Here is a 22,124-nt window from a genome sequence, read left to right on the forward strand (position 1 = left end):
CGAGTGCTCACTAATTTCTGGAAAACACCTGCAGGGTTTACATGCTCACTACACCCCTAGGTGAATACTTTGAGGGGTGTAGTTTCCAAAATGAAGTAGTTTCTGGGGGGTTTTCACTGTTTTGGTCCCAGAAACCAAATCCAGCAAAATTTGCACTCCAAATGGCGCTCCTTCCCTTCGGAGCCCCGCCGTGTGCCCAAACAGTGGTTTATGACCACATATGGGGTATTGCCGTGCTCGGGAGAAACTGATTTACAAATGTTGGGGGGGGGGGGGGTTCTCCTTTATATTTGTTGAGGAAATGAAAAGTTTTGCGCTAAATCTACGTCCTTATTTGAAAAAAATTAATGTTTTTTTCACTGTCCTATTCTAATAAAGACTATGAAACACCTGTGGGGTCAAAATGCTCAATACACCCGGAGATTAATTTCTCAAGTGGTCTAGTTTTTAAAATGGTGTTTTTTTGGGGGTTTCAACTGTTTAGGCACCACAAGACCTCTTCAAGCCTGACATGGTGCCTAAAATATAATCTAAAAAAAAGAGGCACCAAAATCCTCCAGCTGCTCCTTTGCTTCGGAGGCCATTAGGGCACTAGGGCCACATGTGGGATATTTCTAGACTGCAGAATCTGGGCAATAAATATTGAGTTGCATTTCTCTGGTAAAACCTTCTCTGTTACCGAAAAAAAGTTAAAAATGAATTTCTGCAAAAAAAAAAATGTAAATGTGTCAATTTCACCTCTACTTTGCTTTAATTCTTGTGAAACGCCTAAAGGGTTAAGAAACTTTCTAAATGCTGTTTTGAATACTTTGAGGTCATTTATGGGGGATTTCTAATATATGGGGCCCCTAAAAACCTCTTCAGGACTGAACTGGACCATGAAAAAAAAAGAGGCTTTTGACATTTTCTTGAAAATGTGAGAAATTGCAGCTAAACTTGTAAGTTGTGACGTCCTAGAAAAAGAAAAGGATGTTCAGAAAACGATGCCGATCCCAAGTAGAGATCTGGGGTGTGAACCAGTCACTATTTGTCTTACAACCAGATACATTTAAATTAGAAAATGCTCATCTTTGAAAATGTTCTCAAAATTTTTGTGTTTTTCACAAATACTGAATTTATGTTCATGAAAAATGTAGTTCATAAAGTCCAAAATGTCAGGAGAACGGCTTGGATAGAGGGGAGCATTCCGGAGTCATCACCCCATAAAGTGACACATGAAAAATGAGGCTGTCAGGAAGGTCCAAAGTGGCCGCAGCAGGAAGGGGTTAAGGACCAACCATTGTGCACCTCCTGGGGTAGGGGGGCTCCCTGGCTGTGCCTGTCAGGAGTCTGAGCAGGGAGTCCCCTGTAATATACACCTATCCTGGCTGCTTAACCATTTGGATACCCTGGTTTCTATTAACAGCGGCATCTCCGCTATGAGCGAGGTGGGCAGCCCACTCCAACATGCCGTCGCCCGCACTCCAACATGCCGTCGCCCGCACTCCAACATGCCGTCGCCCGCACTCCAACATGCCGTCGCCCGCACTCCAACATGCCGTCGCCCGCACTCCAACATGCCGTCGCCCGCACTCCAACATGCCGTCGCCCGCACTCCAACATGCCGTCGCCCGCACTCCAACATGCCGTCGCCCGCACTCCAACATGCCGTCGCCCGCACTCCAACATGCCGTCGCCCGCACTCCAACATGCCGTCGCCCGCACTCCAACATGCCGTCGCCCGCACTCCAACATGCCGTCGCCCGCACTCCAACATGCCGTCGCCCGCACTCCAACATGCCGTCGCCCGCACTCCAACATGCCGTCGCCCGCACTCCAACATGCCGTCGCCCGCACTCCAACATGCCGTCGCCCGCACTCCAACATGCCGTCGCCCGCACTCCAACATATCGCTGGGTGCCGACAGTTGTCGTGACAGGACAAACATTTTTACGATAAAGTTTTAAGTAATTAAAAGCACGAATCGCCCTGTTTTCCTGATTAAGTCTCGCCGTATTCGGAACGACCTGAACTGTAACAATATCACGTTATTTTTACCGCATGGTGAACGCTGTAAAACAATTAAGAAAAAAACAAAAATTATTTTTGAGACCAGATGACAAAAAAAAATAAAAAAAATCAAAGTGAACGAAAAGTCGCAAGTACCCCAAAATGGTACCTGCAAAAACTACAATTTGTTACGCAAAAAACAAGCCCTCCCACATCGATATGAACTGAAAAATAAAAAAAATATGGCACTCAGAAAATGGCGCAACTAAAACATGATATTTTCTTCAGAAAAGAATATTTTTATTGTGGAAAAGTAGAAAAACGTAAAAAAAAGTCAAAGATTAGGCAATACTGGAGCGCAGAATACCCTAAAAACCCAGTCTGTGTATATAGGATCGGTTCAAAGCGCAAAACACCAATCCATGGATTATTCATTCACCCCATTATTACAACATCCTATTATATCCTGATCTACTCCGCACAGCTTATATATACCCCGATGTACTCCACATATTACATATACCCTGATGTACTCCTCACATATTACATATTCCCTGATGTACTCCTCACATATTACATATACCCTGATGTACTCCTCACATATTACATATATCCTGATGTACTCCGCACATATTACATATATCCTGATGTACTCCGCACATATTACATATATCCTGATGTACTCCTCACATATTACATATACCCTGATGTACTCCTCACATATTACATATATCCTGATGTACTCCTCACATATTACATATACCCTGATGTACTCCTCACATATTACATATATCCTGATGTACTCCTCACATATTACATATACCCCGATGTACTCCTCACATATTACATATACCCTGATGTACTCACACATTACATATATCCTGATGTACTCCTCACATATTACATATACCCTGATGTACTCCTCACATATTACATATACCCTGATGTACTCCGCACAGCTTATATATATACCCCGATGTACTCCACATATTACATATACCCTGATGTACTCCTCACATATTACATATATCCTGATGTACTCCTCACATATATCCTGATGTACTCCTCACATATTACATATACACTGATGTACTCCTCACATATTACATATACCCTGATGTACTCCGCACATATTACATATACCCTGATGTACTCCTCACAGATTACATATACCCTGATGTACTCCGCACAGCTTATATATATACCCCGATGTACTCCACATATTACATATACCCCGATGTACTCCACATATTACATATACCCTGATGTACTCCTCACATATTACATATATCCTGATGTACTCCTCACATATTACATATACCCTGATGTACTCCTCACATATTACATATACCCTGATGTACTCCTCACATATTACATATACCCTGATGTACTCCTCACATATTACATATACCCTGATATACTCCCCACATATTACATATATCCTGATGTACTCCTCACATATTACATATACCCTGATGTACTCCTCACATATTACATATACCCTGATGTACTCCGCACAGCTTATATATACCCCGATGTACTCCACATATTACATATACCCTGATGTACTCCTCACATATTATATATATCCTGATGTACTCCACATATTACATATACCCCGATGTACTCCACATATTACATATATCCTGAGGTACTCCTCACATATTACATATACCCTGATGTACTCCTCACATATTACATATACCCTGAGGTACTCCTCACATATTACATATACCCTGATGTACTCCTCACATATTACATATACCCTGATGTACTCCTCACATATTACATATACCCTGATATACTCCTCACATATTACATATATCCTGATGTACTCCTCACATATTACATATACCCTGATGTACTCCTCACATATTACATATACCCTGATGTACTCCGCACAGCTTATATATACCCCGATGTACTCCACATATTACATATATCCTGATGTACTCCTCACATATTATATATACCCTGATGTACTCCTCACATATTACATATACCCTGATATACTCCTCACATATTACATATATCCTGATGTACTCCTCACATATTACATATACCCTGATGTACTCCACATATTACATATACCCTGATGTACTCCGCACAGCTTATATATACCCCGATGTACTCCACATATTACATATATCCTGATGTACTCCTCACATATTATATATATCCTGATGTACTCCTCACATATTACATATACCCTGATGTACTCCTCACATATTACATATATCCTGATGTACTCCTCACATATTACATATATCCTGATGTACTCCTCACATATTACATATACCCTGATGTACTCCTCACATATTACATATATCCTGATTTACTCCTCACATATTACATATACCCTGATGTACTCCTCACATATTACATATACCCTGATGTACTCCTCACATATTACATATACCCTGATGTACTCCTCACATATTACATATACCCTGATGTACTCCTCACATATTACATATACCCTGATGTACTCCTCACCTATTACATATATCCTGATGTACTCCTCACATATTACATATACCCTGATGTACTCCTCACATATTACATATATCCTGATGTACTCCTCACATATTACATATATCCTGATGTACTCCTCACATATTACATATATCCTGATGTACTCCTCACATATTACATATATCCTGATGTACTCCTCACATATTACATATATCCTGATGTACTCCTCACATATTACATATACCCTGATGTACTCCTCACATATTACATATATCCTGATGTACTCCTCACATATTACATATATCCTGATGTGCTCCTCACATATATCCTGATGTACTCCGCACAGCTTATATACCCCGATGTACTCCACATATTATATATACCCCGATGTACTCCTCACATATTACATATACCCTGATGTACTCCACATATTACATATACCCTGATGTACTCCTCACATATTACATATACCCTGATGTACTCCTCACATATTACATATACCCTGATGTACTCCTCACATATTACATATACCCTGATGTACTCCTCACATATTACATATATCCTGATGTACTCCTCACATATTACATATACCCTGATGTACTCCTCACATATTACATATACCCTGATGTACTCCTCACATATTACATATATACTGATGTACTCCTCACAGATATTACATATATCCTGATGTACTCCTCACATATTATATATATCCTGATGTACTCCTCACACATTACATATACCCTGATGTACTCCTCACATATTACATATACCCCGATGTACTCCACATATTACATATACCCTGATGTACTCCTCACATATTACATATACCCTGATGTACTCCTCACATATTACATATACCCTGATATACTCCTCACATATTACATATATCCTGATGTTCTCCTCACATATTACACATACCCTGATGTACTCCTCACATATTACATATACCCTGATGTACTCCTCACATATTACATATACCCTGATGTACTCCTCACATATTACATATATCCTGATGTACTCCTCACATATTACATATACTCTGATGTACTCCTCACATATTACATATACCCTGATGTACTCCTCACATATTACATATACCCTGATGTACTCCACACATATTACATATATCCTGATGTACTCCTCACATATTACATATACCCTGATGTACTCCTCACATATTACATATACCCTGATGTACTCCTCACACATATTACATATACCCCCACATTATAAGCTGAAATACCAGTATGACCCCCAAACCAAATGGCTACCAAGCAAAATCTGCGCTCCAAAAGCAAAATGGTAGCAATGTTTTTTGGGGCTTTCCACTGTACTGGTACCTTGGCTCAATATAATAAGTTGTCTGAAAATTAATCTTGTAAAATCTCCACTCCAAAAACTAGCGCCTCACTGTGTGTCCAAATAGCAGTTTACTATCACATATGGGGTATCATTTTACTCGGGAGAAGTTGCTTTACAAATGTTGGGGTTCTTTGTTTCCTTTATCTTATGAGAAAATGAAACATTTTGAGCTAAAGCTAAGTCTTCGTGGGAAAAAATGATTTTTTTTTCCTTTTCACTGCCCAATTCTAATAATCTATGGAACACCTGTGGGGTCAAAATGCTCACTACACCCCGAGATTAATTCCTTGTGGGGAGTGGGTTCCAAAATGGAGTATTTTTTTTATTTTTATTTTTTTAGGTGTTGCCTTTGTTTTGGCACCACAGGACCTCTCCAAACCTGACGTGGGGCCTAAAATATAATCTAATAAAAAGGAGGCCCCAAAATCCATGGGGTTCTCCTCAGGGCGATGCTTCAGTCCATTAGGACACGAGGGCCCCATGTGGGATGTTTCTGAAAACTGCCGAATCCGGGCAATAAATATTGAGTTGCGTTTCTCTGGTAAAACTTTGTTACAGAAAAAATGAATTAAAATTGAATGTCTGCAAAACATTCTAAAATGTTTTGAGTACTTTGAGGGGTGCAGTTTTTAATATGGGGTGATATATGGGGGTTTCCTGAAATATAAGCCCCCCCCCCCCCCCCCCCCAACTACTACTTAGCTGGACCCTATAAAATTAGTCATTTTTTTACATTTTCTTGACAATGTGAGAAATTGCTGCTGAAGTCTGAGCCTTGTAACGTCCTAGAAAAATAAAAGGACGTTCAAAAAATGATGGAAACATAAAGTTTACATAAGGGAAATGTTAAGTAGTGACTGTTTTGTGTGGTATTACCATCTGTTTTACAAGTGGAAACCTATAAATTTCGTAAAATGCTAATTTTGCAATTTTTATCAAAATATTGGTGTTTTATACAAATAAGCAGATCTCAATATTAATCTTCCTATAGCAGGGCTGGGAGCCGTAGGAATACACCGGCTCCCGCCCCCGACGCGAAAGAGGCAGTAAAAAAAAAACTCAGTTGCCGGGGGTCACATCTGACACTGGCATCTGAAGGGTTAAATGCTTGTGATCAGAAATGTTTGCATTGTATTGTGCGACACGGCGGCTATGGCGCCCGCTCTTCTAAGCGGGCACCATTTTTAAAAACCCTTTCTGGACGTAAATAGTCATATTGGCGACGGGAAAGGGTTAACCTACATGGTGAATGCCGTTAGAAACGCCAGATTTGCTGTTTTGTGGTCATCGCGTCTCACACGAAAAATGGAATCAAAAAGTCGTCCGTACCCTAATGTGGTAGCAATAAAAACGACAGCTCATCCAACATAAACCAGCCCTCAGACTCTATAACACTAAAAATGAGGTTTGTAGTAGCCATTACGTTGGTAGGTGGAGTGAGGGAGATACGGGCCCTCCATATACTCCACTCTAACGGTAATCATGAAAACGTTACCAGGTTTCCTTCCCAAAGCCGTCTCTCCATTTCATCAAGATCAAGACATTTTTCACCCCTCCTTCTGTGATTCCCCCCCCCCCTAAAAATCAGATTGTGCAACCGTTCAACAGCCTGGCAGTAAGGAGACGCGTGGTCCAGTCACTAAAGATTGGAGATCTTCTGAAAATCTGTTTATTCAGTTCCAGGGTTCGGCGTCCAGTAGATCTTCAGTAGGATTACACGGGCCGTACATTTATGTTAATCAGAATCTCCAGAGCTCTCCGGAGCCCACTCCTCCTCCACCGGGGCTGAGTCCACTTCCCAGGCCGAGAGAGGGGGGGGCTGCCCCAGACCCAGATATGTACGGCTTCTACATGGCGCTCTCCTCGCACCTTCCTCCAGCATTACTTGCATACAGAGAAGTCCTACAAGCTGCGGTCCCACCGTAAATACTGACTTCTATAGTACATCTCCAGGGGTGCGGTCGTAGGGGAAGGCGTAAACGTTTGATTACTACCGGTAATCGTATTCTCATGAACCTATGACCGCACCCGCTGTTACCCTCCCTATTCTATGTAGTATATGGTTCTCATAATGGGGATTATCGGAGATTGGCCTTCAGGGTAAATATTGTATATGGTTTCACTTGGGTGGCGCAGGAGAAAGGGAGAGAGATCTATAAAACGTATTTTCATCCGGAGTTCTTCCTAAGACTGTGTGGAGAGGGGCGTCCTCTTTTATATAATCCGTCCTCCCGTCCAGCGAATGGGACGTCTCTCCAGGGCTGCTGCCATAGTAATCCATCTTGTCATCCACGACTGTGTAATAACGTATGGAGAGGGTTGTTTGGGAAAGGACAGGTCCTCCGTACAGTCTGGAGATATGGACGGCCGCTCAGTAATGGCGAGACGGTCCCTGCAGCCTGTGCACTCCCTGATCTCGTCTCTGCCAAGAACATAGCTGGAGGTTAATATTCATCAGCTCGTCTTCTGGAGACCTGTCCCAATCTCTCAGCCCTTCCAAAGACGTTCACTCTGATTTTATGTAACTTCTTTTCTTACAGACACATCAAAAAGATCACCTTGCCCAGTATCGGACGCCTGAGACACTTCACTAATGAGACGCTGCTGGACATTCTGTTCTACAACAGTCCCACCTACTGCCAGACCATCGTGGACAAAGTCAGCGTGGAGGTGAACCGGCTGCACCAGCTCTTCATGAGCCGGAACCCCGACTTTGAGGGAGGAGTGTCTGTCGCCGGCCACAGTCTAGGTAACGGCTGCTGCTGTCTGGCGTATGCGCGGGATTCTCTAGGTAGTTCCATTCAAGTCTATGGGAGTAACGGAAATAGCCGAATGCTGCACCCAGACCCCTGTTCTCCCGATGGGACCCACACCTATCCTGTGTATAGGCCTAAGATGACCATACTTCAAGTTCCTTCCTCCTTCCCACCTTTGCTATTCCTCAGCCTTAGGTTTCAGTCCTATATCCGTATTACTGCTGGTGCCGTATACATAGTGCCACTAGTGCGAGTGCTTGACGGGTATCACTATGTACATGGCGCTGTCACACTGCCGCCTGAATAAATCCAGCCCCGACTTAGAACTGCCCGGATGTCTTATTAGTGGAGATGCAACTGCAGAAGTATTTCCTACATTAGTCCCATTGACCTTCTTCTAGGTGAACGTTCTGGGGTTTACATGCGCTCCTTTATAATTAACGTCTGCACCTCCTGTTATTGAAGCAGGCGCCGGACACTCTCACGGATCGCCCTCTGTGAAAATCACGCCCTAAACTAAATGCAAGGTGTGAAAGGGTTTTCCGAACTCTCAACCCTTTCCATGTAGCTTTTACCCTGACCCTGTGCTGCTCCAGCTTCTGCCCGTCACTGCCCTGACCCTGCGCTGCTCCATCTTCTGCCCGTCACATGTCACTGCCCTGACCCTGCGCTGCTCCAGCTTCTGCCCGTCACTGCCCTGACCCTGCGCTGCTCCAGCTTCTGCCCGTCACTGCCCTGACCCTGCGCTGCTCCAGCTTCTGCCCGTCACTGCCCTGACCCTGCGCTGCTCCAGCTTCTGCCCGTCACTGCCCTGACCCTGCGCTGCTCCATCTTCTGCCCGTCACATGTCACTGCCCTGACCCTGCGCTGCTCCAGCTTCTGCCCGTCACTGCCCTGACCCTGCGCTGCTCCAGCTTCTGCCCGTCACTGCCCTGACCCTGTGCTGCTCCAGCTTCTGCCCGTCACTGCCCTGACCCTGCGCTGCTCCATCTTCTGCCCGTCACATGTCACTGCCCTGACCCTGTGCTGCTCCATCTTCTGCCCGTCACTGCCCTGACCCTGTGCTGCTCCAGCTTCTGCCCGTCACTGCCCTGACCCTGTGCTGCTCCAGCTTCTGCCCGTCACATGTCACTGCCCTGACCCTGTGCTGCTCCTGCCCGACCCTGCGCTGCTCCAGCTTCTGCCCGTCACATGTCACTGCCCTGACCCTGTGCTGCTCCTGCCCGACCCTGCGCTGCTCCAGCTTCTGCCCGTCACTGCCCTGACCCTGTGCTGCTCCAGCTTCTGCCCGTCACATGTCACTGCCCTGACCCTGTGCTGCTCCTGCCCGACCCTGCGCTGCTCCAGCTTCTGCCCGTCACTGCCCTGACCCTGTGCTGCTCCAGCTTCTGCCCGTCACTGCCCTGACCCTGTGCTGCTCCAGCTTCTGCCAGTCACTGCCCTGACCCTGTGCTGCTCCAGCTTCTGCCCGTCTCTGCCCTGACCCTGTGCTGCTCCTGCTTATCACGTTTTCTCCTCCTTTTCTAGGGTCTTTGATTCTATTTGACATGTTGTCCAGTGAGACGGACATAACGGCTCCCGGTAACAATGTCGGCGCTCTGGGGAAAGGTCAATCCACGCTGGAGAAGCAGGTTAGTCTGAGCCCCCCTCACCCACCACTAGAGCAGGCAGATCCTGATCTGATTTTTTAACCTATGTATTTTCTGGACACCACCAATATATAAAGTAACAGGATAAACATTCATAATACACCAAACCTATATTGTCCGAGCTGGAAATACGTGAATACACAAGATGAAGTCTTACACGCCCAGAAAAAGTTACCCCCAAAATAACAAAGAAGATAAAAACATGGAAACCTCCTGGGCTGAAATCCACCATAAGCGCCTGTCACTAGTACTCCGCGTGTAATAATGAAGTAGTGGCGCACCATAACTAGGCCGTATGTCTAGACTCAAGCCTTGGAGCGATGAACCCCACTGGCGCATGACACGTCTGGGTCCCGTCTGGCGCAGATCATCTGTATCCTCCGCATCAGATCCCCTGAGCATTTTAATGCCCAAAAAGGGAACTTCCACCCATAGCGTGACCCCTTCCGGTACAGCGCCGAATTAGTTCACAGGAGCGCATGCGCGCCATACCGATTAGTAGGTAAAAGCCTAGAAGTTTTGTTTTAACTAATTTTTTTTTTATACAAGATGAATAATCAAAGTGGAAAGAATATAAATCGCCAATATTCAATGCGCAGGTGGCGGTTCCATTGAGAGGCTGTCTCCATGGTAACCCGCACAGCGTCAGCCGCTACAGGACCACCCAGGAGACCAGCATCCCGCCAAACCCCACCCTACACAAACCAGTATAAGTTGAAATACTATTTTCCTGTAGGGTCACTCACTATCAGAAAGCGACGCCAGATGAGACTACGAGTTGGAAGTCCTCACCAAAAGGACCGCAGATTTACCGGCACGTCAAAGGAGCAAATGGCATCGCACCCACAGCACAAACTAGCGCAGTGGAGACCAACATCTACATAATATAACCAATGTTCAGTGGGCAGGCGGCGGTGCAAGCGAGAGGCCGTCACCTGGAACCAGCCAATGTTTTTATCACTGCATGGTCACTAAGGCGAAAAACAAACCGCCCCCCACCCTAATATTGGTATGGACTACAATCCGTATGAAATTCCAATCACAAATATCTTCACCCACTTATTCAAAAACAAAAAAAACGTGGGGGTGCCACCACCCGGAGGACCACCTATAGGGCATGTCCAAAGGGCTACAGGCATTACGCTGGCAGCGCCAACCAATGTGCATGCACCAAAGACCATCTCTAGTGCTCTCCCGCATGCACCAAAGACCATCTCTAGTGCTCTCCCGCATGCACCAAAGACCATCTCTAGTGCTCTCCCGCATGCACCAAAGACCATCTCTAGTGCTCTCCCGCATGCACCAAAGACCATCTCTAGTGCTCTCCCGCATGCACCAAAGACCATCTCTAGTGCTCTCCCGCATGCACCAAAGACCATCTCTAGTGCTCTCCCGCATGCACCAAAGACCATCTCTAGTGGTCTCCCGCACGCACGGACACACGTTTTGACTTCTGCCATAGGATGACACTATAGATTGTGTTTGATGCATGTGCCGTGGTGAACTCTTCCTAAGCGGAATACTTTATCTTGTGTAAGTACCAACTGGCCGCTCGGATAATGTAGGTTTGGGAGACCCGGATGTTGTTCCTGCAGTTTTCTCCTTCCTTCCGATGCTTTTATGCATTTACATGATATATTTCTCTTCTGATGTCCATGAGGAGGTCTCTATTTTACTTATTCCATAAACCTGCAGCCATTTCCTTTTTACTTGTCTGGACCTGTGATTTGTTCTCGGCCTCTTGGGTTGCGGCTGTATCTTTGGTTCATACGTCTGCAGATGGAGCACAACCTGCGCTCTTCTTACCGTCCGTGGAAGCTGCTGCATTTGTAGCCTCTAGTTCAGACTGGGGGTACGGCCGTGCGGAGCTTCCTTGGGGTCCAGAGAAGATAAATGTTGTGGTCGGGTTCTGGGTCTTCACTGCTGCTCGGCAGCTTGGGGCTGTTTTCTCACGCAGATGATCGGAGATGTTCTGATCGGGTGAACGCTTCTCACTGGATGAAGCCCCGACCACCATTAGTTATGTCTGCATCTAATCGGCAGCCTCCGTTCTTGACGACCATAAGTAGTGCGCCTACCCCCTGCAGTGTCATCATTTTCGCACAGGAACGTGGCACTGATGTTCATAGGGAGATTGAGAGTTTAGATTTTTTAATCTTGAATATGATTTTGACTCTGTGAATGTGATGCAGCAGGAACATGAAATGAGGACTGGAACCTCAGTATTCTGCTTATGGCATCCCGCAGGTACAGGTCGCTCTAACACTCTTTATCTGCCTCCAGAGTAACACTCCAGAACCACGAGAGTCCAGTGAGGCTGGCCTACCACAGGAGGAGTTGCCCAGCCTGCAGGAGGCGCTGGAGTCGCTCAGCTTGGCAGACTACGCTGTTGTGCTGGAGAAAGAGAAGATGGACATGGAGTCTCTGGTAACCGCTTTTTTCTGTTGGTAACTGAATGTTCAGCCCAAGGTCTGGACGTAGATGACAGTCCTTGGTGTGGGGAGTTGGCACTTGAGTCAGGACAGCCCCTCACCATTACAAGGCCATTTATAGGAACAGCCGGGTAAAGTCTGACCTGATGTAATACCCATCTAGTAATGAGTAGACCGGCTGGAAAAGAAATGGCCACCGAGGAGTGTGAACGCCCATTGTCTTGTGAAGCAAAGTTTTCAACAACTTCTTTTTAAAGCTTAGACTCCACAGAAGCTCACAACATTAGCATCTAGTCATTAATAACCCCTAATCTATAGGTAATCCCCGTAAACCGGTGTAAATACATATTTTGTACTAATCCAGAGCTGCAATCACAATTCTGCAAGCTTCAGAGCTGAACTCTCCCAGCATTCCCTGCTTGTTTAGTGTCTGCAGAGCTTTCTCTGGTGATTTGCGTTGTGTGGCCTTTACACGTGGCTCTGTACACTCATCTATGCCTCTTTATTGATCAGGCAGTGGTTACTGGCTGAAGGGTTTACCCCAGTAATAGAGGACTTGTGATTAACGTGGCCTGTGGTGCTTGTGGGGACTCTCTGATCTGTATGTTATTGACCACATCCTTGTGCGGTCTGCCTGCTCCTCATAGATGTGAATGATGTGTAGACCTGTAATTGACCTGATGAGTACTCGTAATGATGCCGGGGTGTTTGGTTCCATCTGGATATGGCAGCAGATCGCTCGTCGTCACGTCTGTGATCTCTGGATACTTGGGCCTCAGTCAGCAGTGCTACGTACGTGTCAGGTCTTTTAGGACTTGTTGTTTGTTTTTTGTCCTTTTTTTATGAATACCTATACCAAACCAGGCCAAAAAAATACATATCTGCGTATATCAAAGCATAGACACAATCCCTATAGTATATACGTAGACACTATCATATAAAGACTGAAATAATACAATAGCACACCATAGGTACCTTACAATCAGATATTTAAGAGCAATGGCCATCAAGACCTAAAATAACACACAAATTAAAACCACATGGTGGTGGCGGGAGGGACTACAATACACAGAACAGCGAATCACACCAGTAATATAACAAGGAAGCACTAGTAATATATATATAATCTCATAGATTGTCACCTGCTATACAAATGAACATGATTTCAAGAGACACGAGGTATACACTCCGTATAGTCCTGGATATCAGTGCTGTCTCCAAGATAAGAAGCCATTCAAAACATCGATACTGCCGAGGTGGAGTACCAACCACGGGTGCTGCATAATGAGTCCCAAATCACAGCAGAGGCCACGGCCGCCGCCACCACCACAGGACCCCGACGCACGTGTCGCCGTCGGCTTTCTCAAGGGGTCCTGTGTGGTAGGATGAATAGATCTTTTATAGGGAGTCTCTGTTTAGGGTGGAGCTGTTTCCTAATTGAAGCACAACATGTGACCTGATTCTCAATAGACATTGGCTACAATACGAACACAAGAGAAGGTATTTACCCACCTGGATATACACATGGTGCCACTCACTACATGGCACCTGTCTATGGCGGACATGCGCCATACACAGGCGCTCCGCGACCACCATTTTAGTTCAGGGAAAGAAATGTAAAGAACTTCCCATACTCAGAATGGCCACAATGAGATATATCGTTCTGGGCAGATCTAATAGTATTTGGAGGAAGTACATCGAGATGATTCGGGATATACATGATAGGAATCTGTGTATATAATAAAGTATAAATATAATATATATCATTTCAAATAAAAAAAGGTGACTAAATAAAACCAACTAAAGTGAACAAACAAGTGATGAAGTGAAAAGCGGTGACCGCACGGGCTCAGAAAATGTGAGAATAAAGTGCAGAATATAATTCTATCCCTTCTCCACATGTCTGTGCTGGTCACCGTATCCATACCGGACCGTAATTACATGTAAAGATACACATATAGATTATGCCATAATATAGCCAACACTCGTCCCATACACAAGATGTATACAGCCGCCATAGCCAAACCTACAAATAACCGGTACAAAACTATGGCCTCATCATTGTGCAGAAAAACATAACATTACACTGAATAAGGACCCATCATATCGAGTCGAATAGAGAACAAAGAACCAATGTGCTTCAAAAGAGCCCTTGAAAAAGCTGACGTGATAATAAAAATGTATATTCATTAATTTAAAGTGCATCTCATATACAATTCTACATAAAAACGCCAAAACGAGCCTATCCAGAGCAAAAATGTCATCATATTGTTACAGAATCATCCAAGTTCCTCCAAAAGAAATCAATGTAGATGCCGTAAACCGTGGATGAGGCGTTACCGATGGCAATGCAGACCTATAGAGAAATGTATATATAGGAATAGCCAAGAATACACCGTTATGTGCAGAAAATACACGACTCCCTAGTTCTAACGAGTTGCGTATAATCCATAGCACCACAAGAATACATAATAACATGTAGAGATGAAGGCTGACGCTGTAAGAGAACCGCTCAAGATCGGATGCAAACAACATTTTTTTCATTTAGCCCAAAAGTAGAAGTGGTCTTGAGTTTCGTTATCCACTTACATTGTATCCTCTAATTTGGGGAAGGCGTCTCCACCGCGGGATCCAGTGATGATCCGGTCTATTCCTCGGACTCTGAGATCCTGCCATCTATTATTGTGGTGTCCACGGATGGACTTTATTAATATTATCCGATTTTTTTCCAGCGTTCTTAATGTCCCTTTTTTATTAAACAAAGTTTTTGTTTTATAATTATTTCAAAGGACAATAAGATAGAAAGTAAAATTTTCTAATCTATCAAGCGTTGCACATTTCGTGGTCACATATTAACATTTGTACTAGATCGGACTGCGCAGGGACTTGACCCCTCCGTGCCCGCATGTAATGACTGGTCCAGTGATCTCTCCCACAAGCTGACATGTAGTGTCTCGTCCAGTGATCTCTCCCACAAGCTGACATGTAGTGTCTCGTCCAGTGATCTCTCCCACAAGCTGACATGTAATGACTGGTCCAGTGATCTCTCCCACAAGCTGACATGTAGTGTCTCGTCCAGTGATCTCTCCCACAAGCTGACATGTAATGACTGGTCCAGTGATCTCTCCCACAAGCTGACATGTAATGACTCGTCCAGTGATCTCTCCCACAAGCTGACATGTAGTGTCTCGTCCAGTGATCTCTCCCACAAGCTGACATGTAATGACTCGTCCAGTGATCTCTCCCACAAGCTGACATGTAATGACTCGTCCAGTGATCTCTCCCACAAGCTGACAAGTAATGACTCGTCCAGTGATCTCTCCCACAAGCTGACATGTAATGACTCGTCCAGTGATCTCTCCCACAAGCTGACCTGTAATGACTCGTCCAGTGATCTCTCCCACAAGCTGACATGTAATGACTCGTCCAGTGATCTCTCCCACAAGCTGACCTGTAATGACTCGTCCAGTGATCTCTCCCACAAGCTGACATGTAATGACTCGTCCAGTGATCTCTCCCACAAGCTGACAAGTAATGACTCGTCCAGTGATCTCTCCCACAAGCTGACATGTAATGACTCGTCCAGTGATCTCTCCCACAAGCTGACCTGTAATGACTCGTCCAGTGATCTCTCCCACAAGCTGACATGTAATGACTCGTCCAGTGATCTCTCCCACAAGCTGACATGTAATGACTCGTCCAGTGATCTCTCCCACAAGCTGACATGTAATGACTGGTCCAGTGATCTCTCCCACAAGCTGACATGTAATGACTGGTCCAGTGATCTCTCCCACAAGCTGACATGTAGTGTCTCGTCCAGTGATCTCTCCCAGAAGCTGACATGTAATGACTCGTCCAGTGATCTCTCCCACAAGCTGACATGTAATGACTCGTCCAGTGATCTCTCCCACAAGCTGACATGTAATGACTGGTCCAGTGATCTCTCCCACAAGCTGACATGTAATGACTCGTCCAGTGATCTCTCCCACAAGCTGACCTGTAGTGTCTCGTCCAGTGATCTCTCCCACAAGCTGACCTGTAGTGTCTCGTCCAGTGATCTCTCCCACAAGCTGACATGTAGTGTCTCGTCCAGTGATCTCTCCCACAAGCTGACATGTAATGACTCGTCCAGTGATCTCTCCCACAAGCTGACATGTAATGACTCGTCCAGTGATCTCTCCCACAAGCTGACAAGTAATGACTCGTCCAGTGATCTCTCCCACAAGCTGACATGTAATGACTCGTCCAGTGATCTCTCCCACAAGCTGACAAGTAATGACTCGTCCAGTGATCTCTCCCACAAGCTGACAAGTAATGACTCGTCCAGTGATCTCTCCCACAAGCTGACATGTAATGACTCGTCCAGTGATCTCTCCCACAAGCTGACCTGTAATGACTCGTCCAGTGATCTCTCCCACAAGCTGACATGTAATGACTCGTCCAGTGATCTCTCCCACAAGCTGACATGTAATGACTCGTCCAGTGATCTCTCCCACAAGCTGACATGTAATGACTCGTCCAGTGATCTCTCCCACAAGCTGACATGTAATGACTCGTCCAGTGATCTCTCCCACAAGCTGACCTGTAATGACTGGTCCAGTGATCTCTCCCACAAGCTGACATGTAATGACTCGTCCAGTGATCTCTCCCACAAGCTGACCTGTAGTGTCTCGTCCAGTGATCTCTCCCACAAGCTGACCTGTAGTGTCTCGTCCAGTGATCTCTCCCACAAGCTGACCTGTAGTGTCTCGTCCAGTGATCTCTCCCACAAGCTGCTGCTCTTCTCTTCCTTTCCCCATTAGCTCATGTGTACAATCGATGACCTGAAGGAGATGGGGATACCTCTGGGGCCCAGGAAGAAGATTTCAAAATGTGTAGAAGAACTGTCTGCACGCCAGGTAAGTGGCCCCTCGCTCATCACGTCCCTGCCAGCTCTCCCGGGACCGCGGCAGCCAAGTTCTCCTCTCGTGATGCAGAAACACTTTTATTATTGAGGAGTTTTTTTTTTATTCCTGATAAAGGCAGAAAGAAAAGTTGTCACCAACAAGAGAAATATTCACACCAAGCAAGCGGAATCTCTGCCCTTGGATGTTACTGATGGGTTGAAACCTCCAAAGCGGAAACTGCCAGTCGGTGCCTCGGTCTCTTCCATCCATGTTGATTATGAGCATTTTGAAACTGGAACTGGACAGGTAATGGCATAACTCGGGGGGATGTAGATGAGGAGCTATTTATTGTGAAGTAGCTGCAACTACAGACCCAGCTCTTGTGTACCTGTCCGGCTCTGCTGATATCCAGTGTTGTCCGGTCCTCATACCCGTGTCTAGGCCACTATTGGAGAGCCGTGCTGGAGCCTGTAGGACATGTGGTGATCAGGGCTGAAGCTCCACATAAGCGAATGTTTCTGGAAGTTCATCTGTACTTCACCTTCCAGGCTGTTCTTCAGATCTTCTCTCTGTCTCCAGCATTTAGATGTTTGGCAATGCGTCCAAGAGCGGTTATTGTTAGTTTGAGATCGGTTTAGAAAACCGTCCAATCACTAGAAGATGAACCAGCGCTGGGATTTGCTTGATGGGGCACGACTGCTCAGAATGAAGGGGCTGCAAGGCTAAAGGGTTTTTCCCACAAGAGACCTTTATGACACATCCACAGGATATTGAGAAAGACCCTCCACTTGTCACGGGTCGAAACGTTGCCGTTTTTTTACTGGATTTTTGACCAATAAAAGAACTTATTGATTGAAACTTGGGAGACGTGCGCTGCTGCTGTTCACCACGCTTTTTCTGAAGATTATATTACATCAGACTGGGTTTGCCTGATTTTACAGTGTGACGCCGCTCCTGAGAACGGGGTTTGTGCTGCTTCAAATATTGTATTGTTTGGACATCCACAGGATAGGTCATAAATGTCAGATGCGGGTTCCACCTCTGGGGCCCGCACCTATCTCCGGAACGGGGGCCCCTAAACCCCGTTCAGCCGCTCTGTATTGCGGTAAATTGCGACCATGAAAAATGTTATGTGGTCGTGAGTTATGTAAACCGCGTTACTCGCTGAGCTACGCTGTTTCCGTAACTCCAATAGTAGCGAATGGCCGTTACACGAGCAGCGCAGCATGCGAGCCGTTAGGTTTCCGTAACTACCATTAAGTTCTATGATCTATAGGCAAGGAGAAAAAAAACACCCGGCGCACATCGTGCATCATCTCTTGTTTAAAGTGACAAAGGGTCGGGGGGGGAGGGGCGGTTGTGCTTACCTTGTAATGTAGCGCTAGGAGCACAACACCCAGAAGTGCCTGTATGGTCTCAATGGACTGCAGCTGGTAAATCCGTGCCGGGGCTGTCAGGGCTCCCTCAGTAGATCCACATAAATGGAGAAAAAAGTGGAGAAAAATCTCCAGCGCTGTCCAAATGTTGTGAAATTGAAGGATTCAATCCAAGGCAAGAAGTTTAAATAAGATCTATGTTTAATGGATAAGAATGCTGCGCGTTACGAGGTCGGTCCGATCTCTTCATCAGGCAAAGAAACCTACGTGATCGGTCCGACCTCGTAACGCGCAGCATTCTTATCCATTACACATAGATCTTATTTAAACTTATTGGATTGAATCCTTCAATTCCACAACATTTGGACAGCGCTAGGGATTTTTCTCCACTTTTTTTTCTCCATTTATCTCGATTTTAAGTTCTATGAGACTTACGGATTATAACATCTTTCATGGTCGGAAATTTACCTCCTTCAGCCGCAACGCACAGTGGCTGAACAGGGTTTAGGGGCCCCCGTTCCGGAGATAGGTGTGGGACCCGCATCTATCTGACATTTGACATCCTCTGGATGTCCAAACAATACAATATTTGAAGCAGCACAAATCCCGTTATCAGGAGCGGCGTCACGCTGTAAAATCAGGCAAACCCAGTGTGACGTAATGTAATCTTCAGAAAAAGCGTGGTGAACAGCAGCAGCGCACGTCTCCCAAGTTTCCATCAATATATTATTTTATTGGTCAAAAATCCAGTAAACAAATGGCAACGTTTCGACCCGTGACAAGTGGAGGGTCTTTCTCAATATCCTGTGGCTGTGTCATGAAGGTCTCTTGTGGGAGTTCTACAGCACGCTCCGCTTTTCACTGCAGTGGCGCTGCCCCTCACTCGCTGTGCAGGGCACAATAGCGGAGCCCCAGTTACTTAAAAGGGGTTAGAATTGCATTATCTACATGGAAAACGCCAACAGAACCTCATTCTCTGGATAAGCGGGAGTCCTAGGACCACACCAATCCTATGACAAATCCTGGCACTATGCCCTAACATTGTAAGATGAGAATACACCTTTAAGACCAGGTTGGATGTGGCTTATTGTTATCACTGCGCTACTTTAATTGTTCATTCCAAGTCGGAATAACGATGTGCATGTTTTCTGACCAGGTCTCTGTGCACTATAACTCTCTGGATTTTGAACCTGTGAACTTCTTCGCGCTTGGGTCTCCTATTGGCATGTTCCTTACAGTCAGAGGCGTGAACAGGATCGACGAGAACTACAGACTGCCGACCTGTAAGAGCTTCTTCAACATTTACCACCCGGTAGGTTGTGAGAAGGCGCAGCCCGGGCTTCTTCTGAGGCTTTGCTGATCAGAGCTGCACATTCGCCTGTTTCCATGGCTTTATAATTTGAATTGTGTAGAGGGATCAGGATGTTTTCTGGAAATGATGGCGGTTTCTCTTCTCAGCTGGACCCTGTTGCCTATAGATTGGAGCCAATGATTCTACCAGACCTGGACTTGAAGCCTGTCCTGGTCCCACATCATAAGGGCAGGAAGCGGTTGCACCTTGGTATGTGGCTTGTAAGTAATGGCAGTAGTTTCTTTTTGGCTTGAGAATGATCTGCAATGACCCAGAATGCACAATTCCTTCTGCTGCAGAGTTAAAGGAAAGCCTGAGCCGCATGGGGTCTGATCTGAAGCACGGATTCATCAGCTCCCTCCGCTCGGCCTGGCAGACCCTGAATGAATTTGCTCGTGCTCACACCTCGTCATCTCAGCTACAGGCAGAGCTGGAAAAAGTTGTTGATCAAATTAAAGAAGAAGAGGATAAACAGCAAGTGGAAGGTGACTGTGCAGTGTAGAGAACCCCTAAACTCCTACATACCCTAAAACTCAACCACTCCTAGTGTATAGAACCCCTAAACTCCTACATACCCTAAAACTCAACCACTCCTTTTCTCTTTTATGGCAGTTGAAAAGCTGGAGAGCTCCGAGTCCTGGAGAGAAGAGGATCTGTCTGTGAAGGTCGGCATGTTGAACGGGGGTCACAGAATTGACTACGTCCTTCAGGAGAAGCCCATTGAAATCTTTAATGAATATCTGTTTGCGCTACAGAGCCACCTCTGCTACTGGTGAGTGTCAGGGCAAGGGGCATCCACATGAGGGGGCAGCTGGAGGCAATAATGCGGGCACTGGTGTAAAACTAGCAGAACTGAAGAGATTAGTCAGCCACGTCTGTTGGTATTTGATTGATATGTATTTGTAGCCTGCCAACTTAATTGCCATTTCTTGATGTTCCGCCTCAGCGGGCATACAATGCCCTTGTTTTAATATCACACGTTACCCCACCCGCACCGTGTAATTTCTCATGATTTTAGAGAGTAAATTGCTACTATTCAAGCTATACCCCACCTGCAAGCACTGAGCTAAACCAGTTTTATCAAGTCCGGTCTCCTGGTTAGGGTATGTTCACACGGCGGGGGTCCGTAACGGCTGAAATTACGGGGATGTTTCAGCCTGAAAACATCCCCGTAATTTTAGCCGTACCGGCATGTGCAGGCGCTTGAACGCCGCGTCAATTACGGCCGTAATTAGCGCTGCTATTCACTGGAGTCAATGAATAGCGGCTCCAATTACGGCCAAAGAAGTGACAGGTCACTTCTTCTAACGGGCGTCTATTTACGCGCCGTCATTTGACAGCGGCGCGTAAATATACTCCTCGTGTGAACAGACAAACGTCTGCCCATTGCTTTCAATGGGCAGACGTTTGTCAGCGCTATTGAGGCGCTATTTTCAGACTTAATTCGGGGCAAAAACGCCCGAATTACGTCCGTAAATAGGCCGTGTGAACATACCCTTATCCTGTTTCTAAACTCTTAGAAGGAAAGTGGTCTGAAAGATCTGCTGTTGCCCACAATTCCAACAGTTCCTTCCCGTGCAGCCTCTTACCACAGAGCCAGGCACTTCTATGTCAGGGGGGAGTTAGAGAAGTGGATTCAGGAATGAGTTTTTTACAATGTATAGCCTTCCACACCCCACCACCTTCCCCCACGCAGAATCTGCTGCAGCTTCCCCCTCTTAGCCACACCGTGGCCTGTCGACCACTGCTCAAAATCCTCTCCCGGCTTCTCCCCTGATTAGGCCATAACACCTTCCTTAGTTTACCAGTTGGGTTAATTGGAGCGTGCAGCATAGGTGCCCTGCC

General features: G+C 45.8%; 1 protein-coding gene across 2 annotated transcripts in view; it reads left to right on the forward strand.

Annotated features, from left to right (window-relative positions):
• SEC23IP (SEC23 interacting protein) overlaps positions 1 to 22,124 on the forward strand; it is an 88,347-nt gene that overhangs the window by 62,236 nt on the left and 3,987 nt on the right. The window contains exons 9-17 of one of the 2 annotated variants that reach the window (XM_075847736.1): positions 8,370 to 8,578; positions 10,113 to 10,216; positions 12,518 to 12,661; positions 17,469 to 17,564; positions 17,688 to 17,858; positions 20,085 to 20,240; positions 20,387 to 20,489; positions 20,579 to 20,764; positions 20,892 to 21,051. In XM_075847736.1, coding sequence (XP_075703851.1) covers positions 8,370 to 8,578; positions 10,113 to 10,216; positions 12,518 to 12,661; positions 17,469 to 17,564; positions 17,688 to 17,858; positions 20,085 to 20,240; positions 20,387 to 20,489; positions 20,579 to 20,764; positions 20,892 to 21,051 — 1,329 coding nt within the window. Of the gene's footprint in view, positions 1 to 8,369; positions 8,579 to 10,112; positions 10,217 to 12,517; positions 12,662 to 17,468; positions 17,565 to 17,687; positions 17,859 to 20,084; positions 20,241 to 20,386; positions 20,501 to 20,578; positions 20,765 to 20,891; positions 21,052 to 22,124 lie in introns of those variants that run through there. The other variant, XM_075847737.1, reaches the window with a different exon arrangement.

Source organism: Rhinoderma darwinii (assembly GCF_050947455.1).
Source record: "Rhinoderma darwinii isolate aRhiDar2 chromosome 11 unlocalized genomic scaffold, aRhiDar2.hap1 SUPER_11_unloc_1, whole genome shotgun sequence".
NCBI lineage: Eukaryota > Metazoa > Chordata > Amphibia > Anura > Rhinodermatidae > Rhinoderma > Rhinoderma darwinii.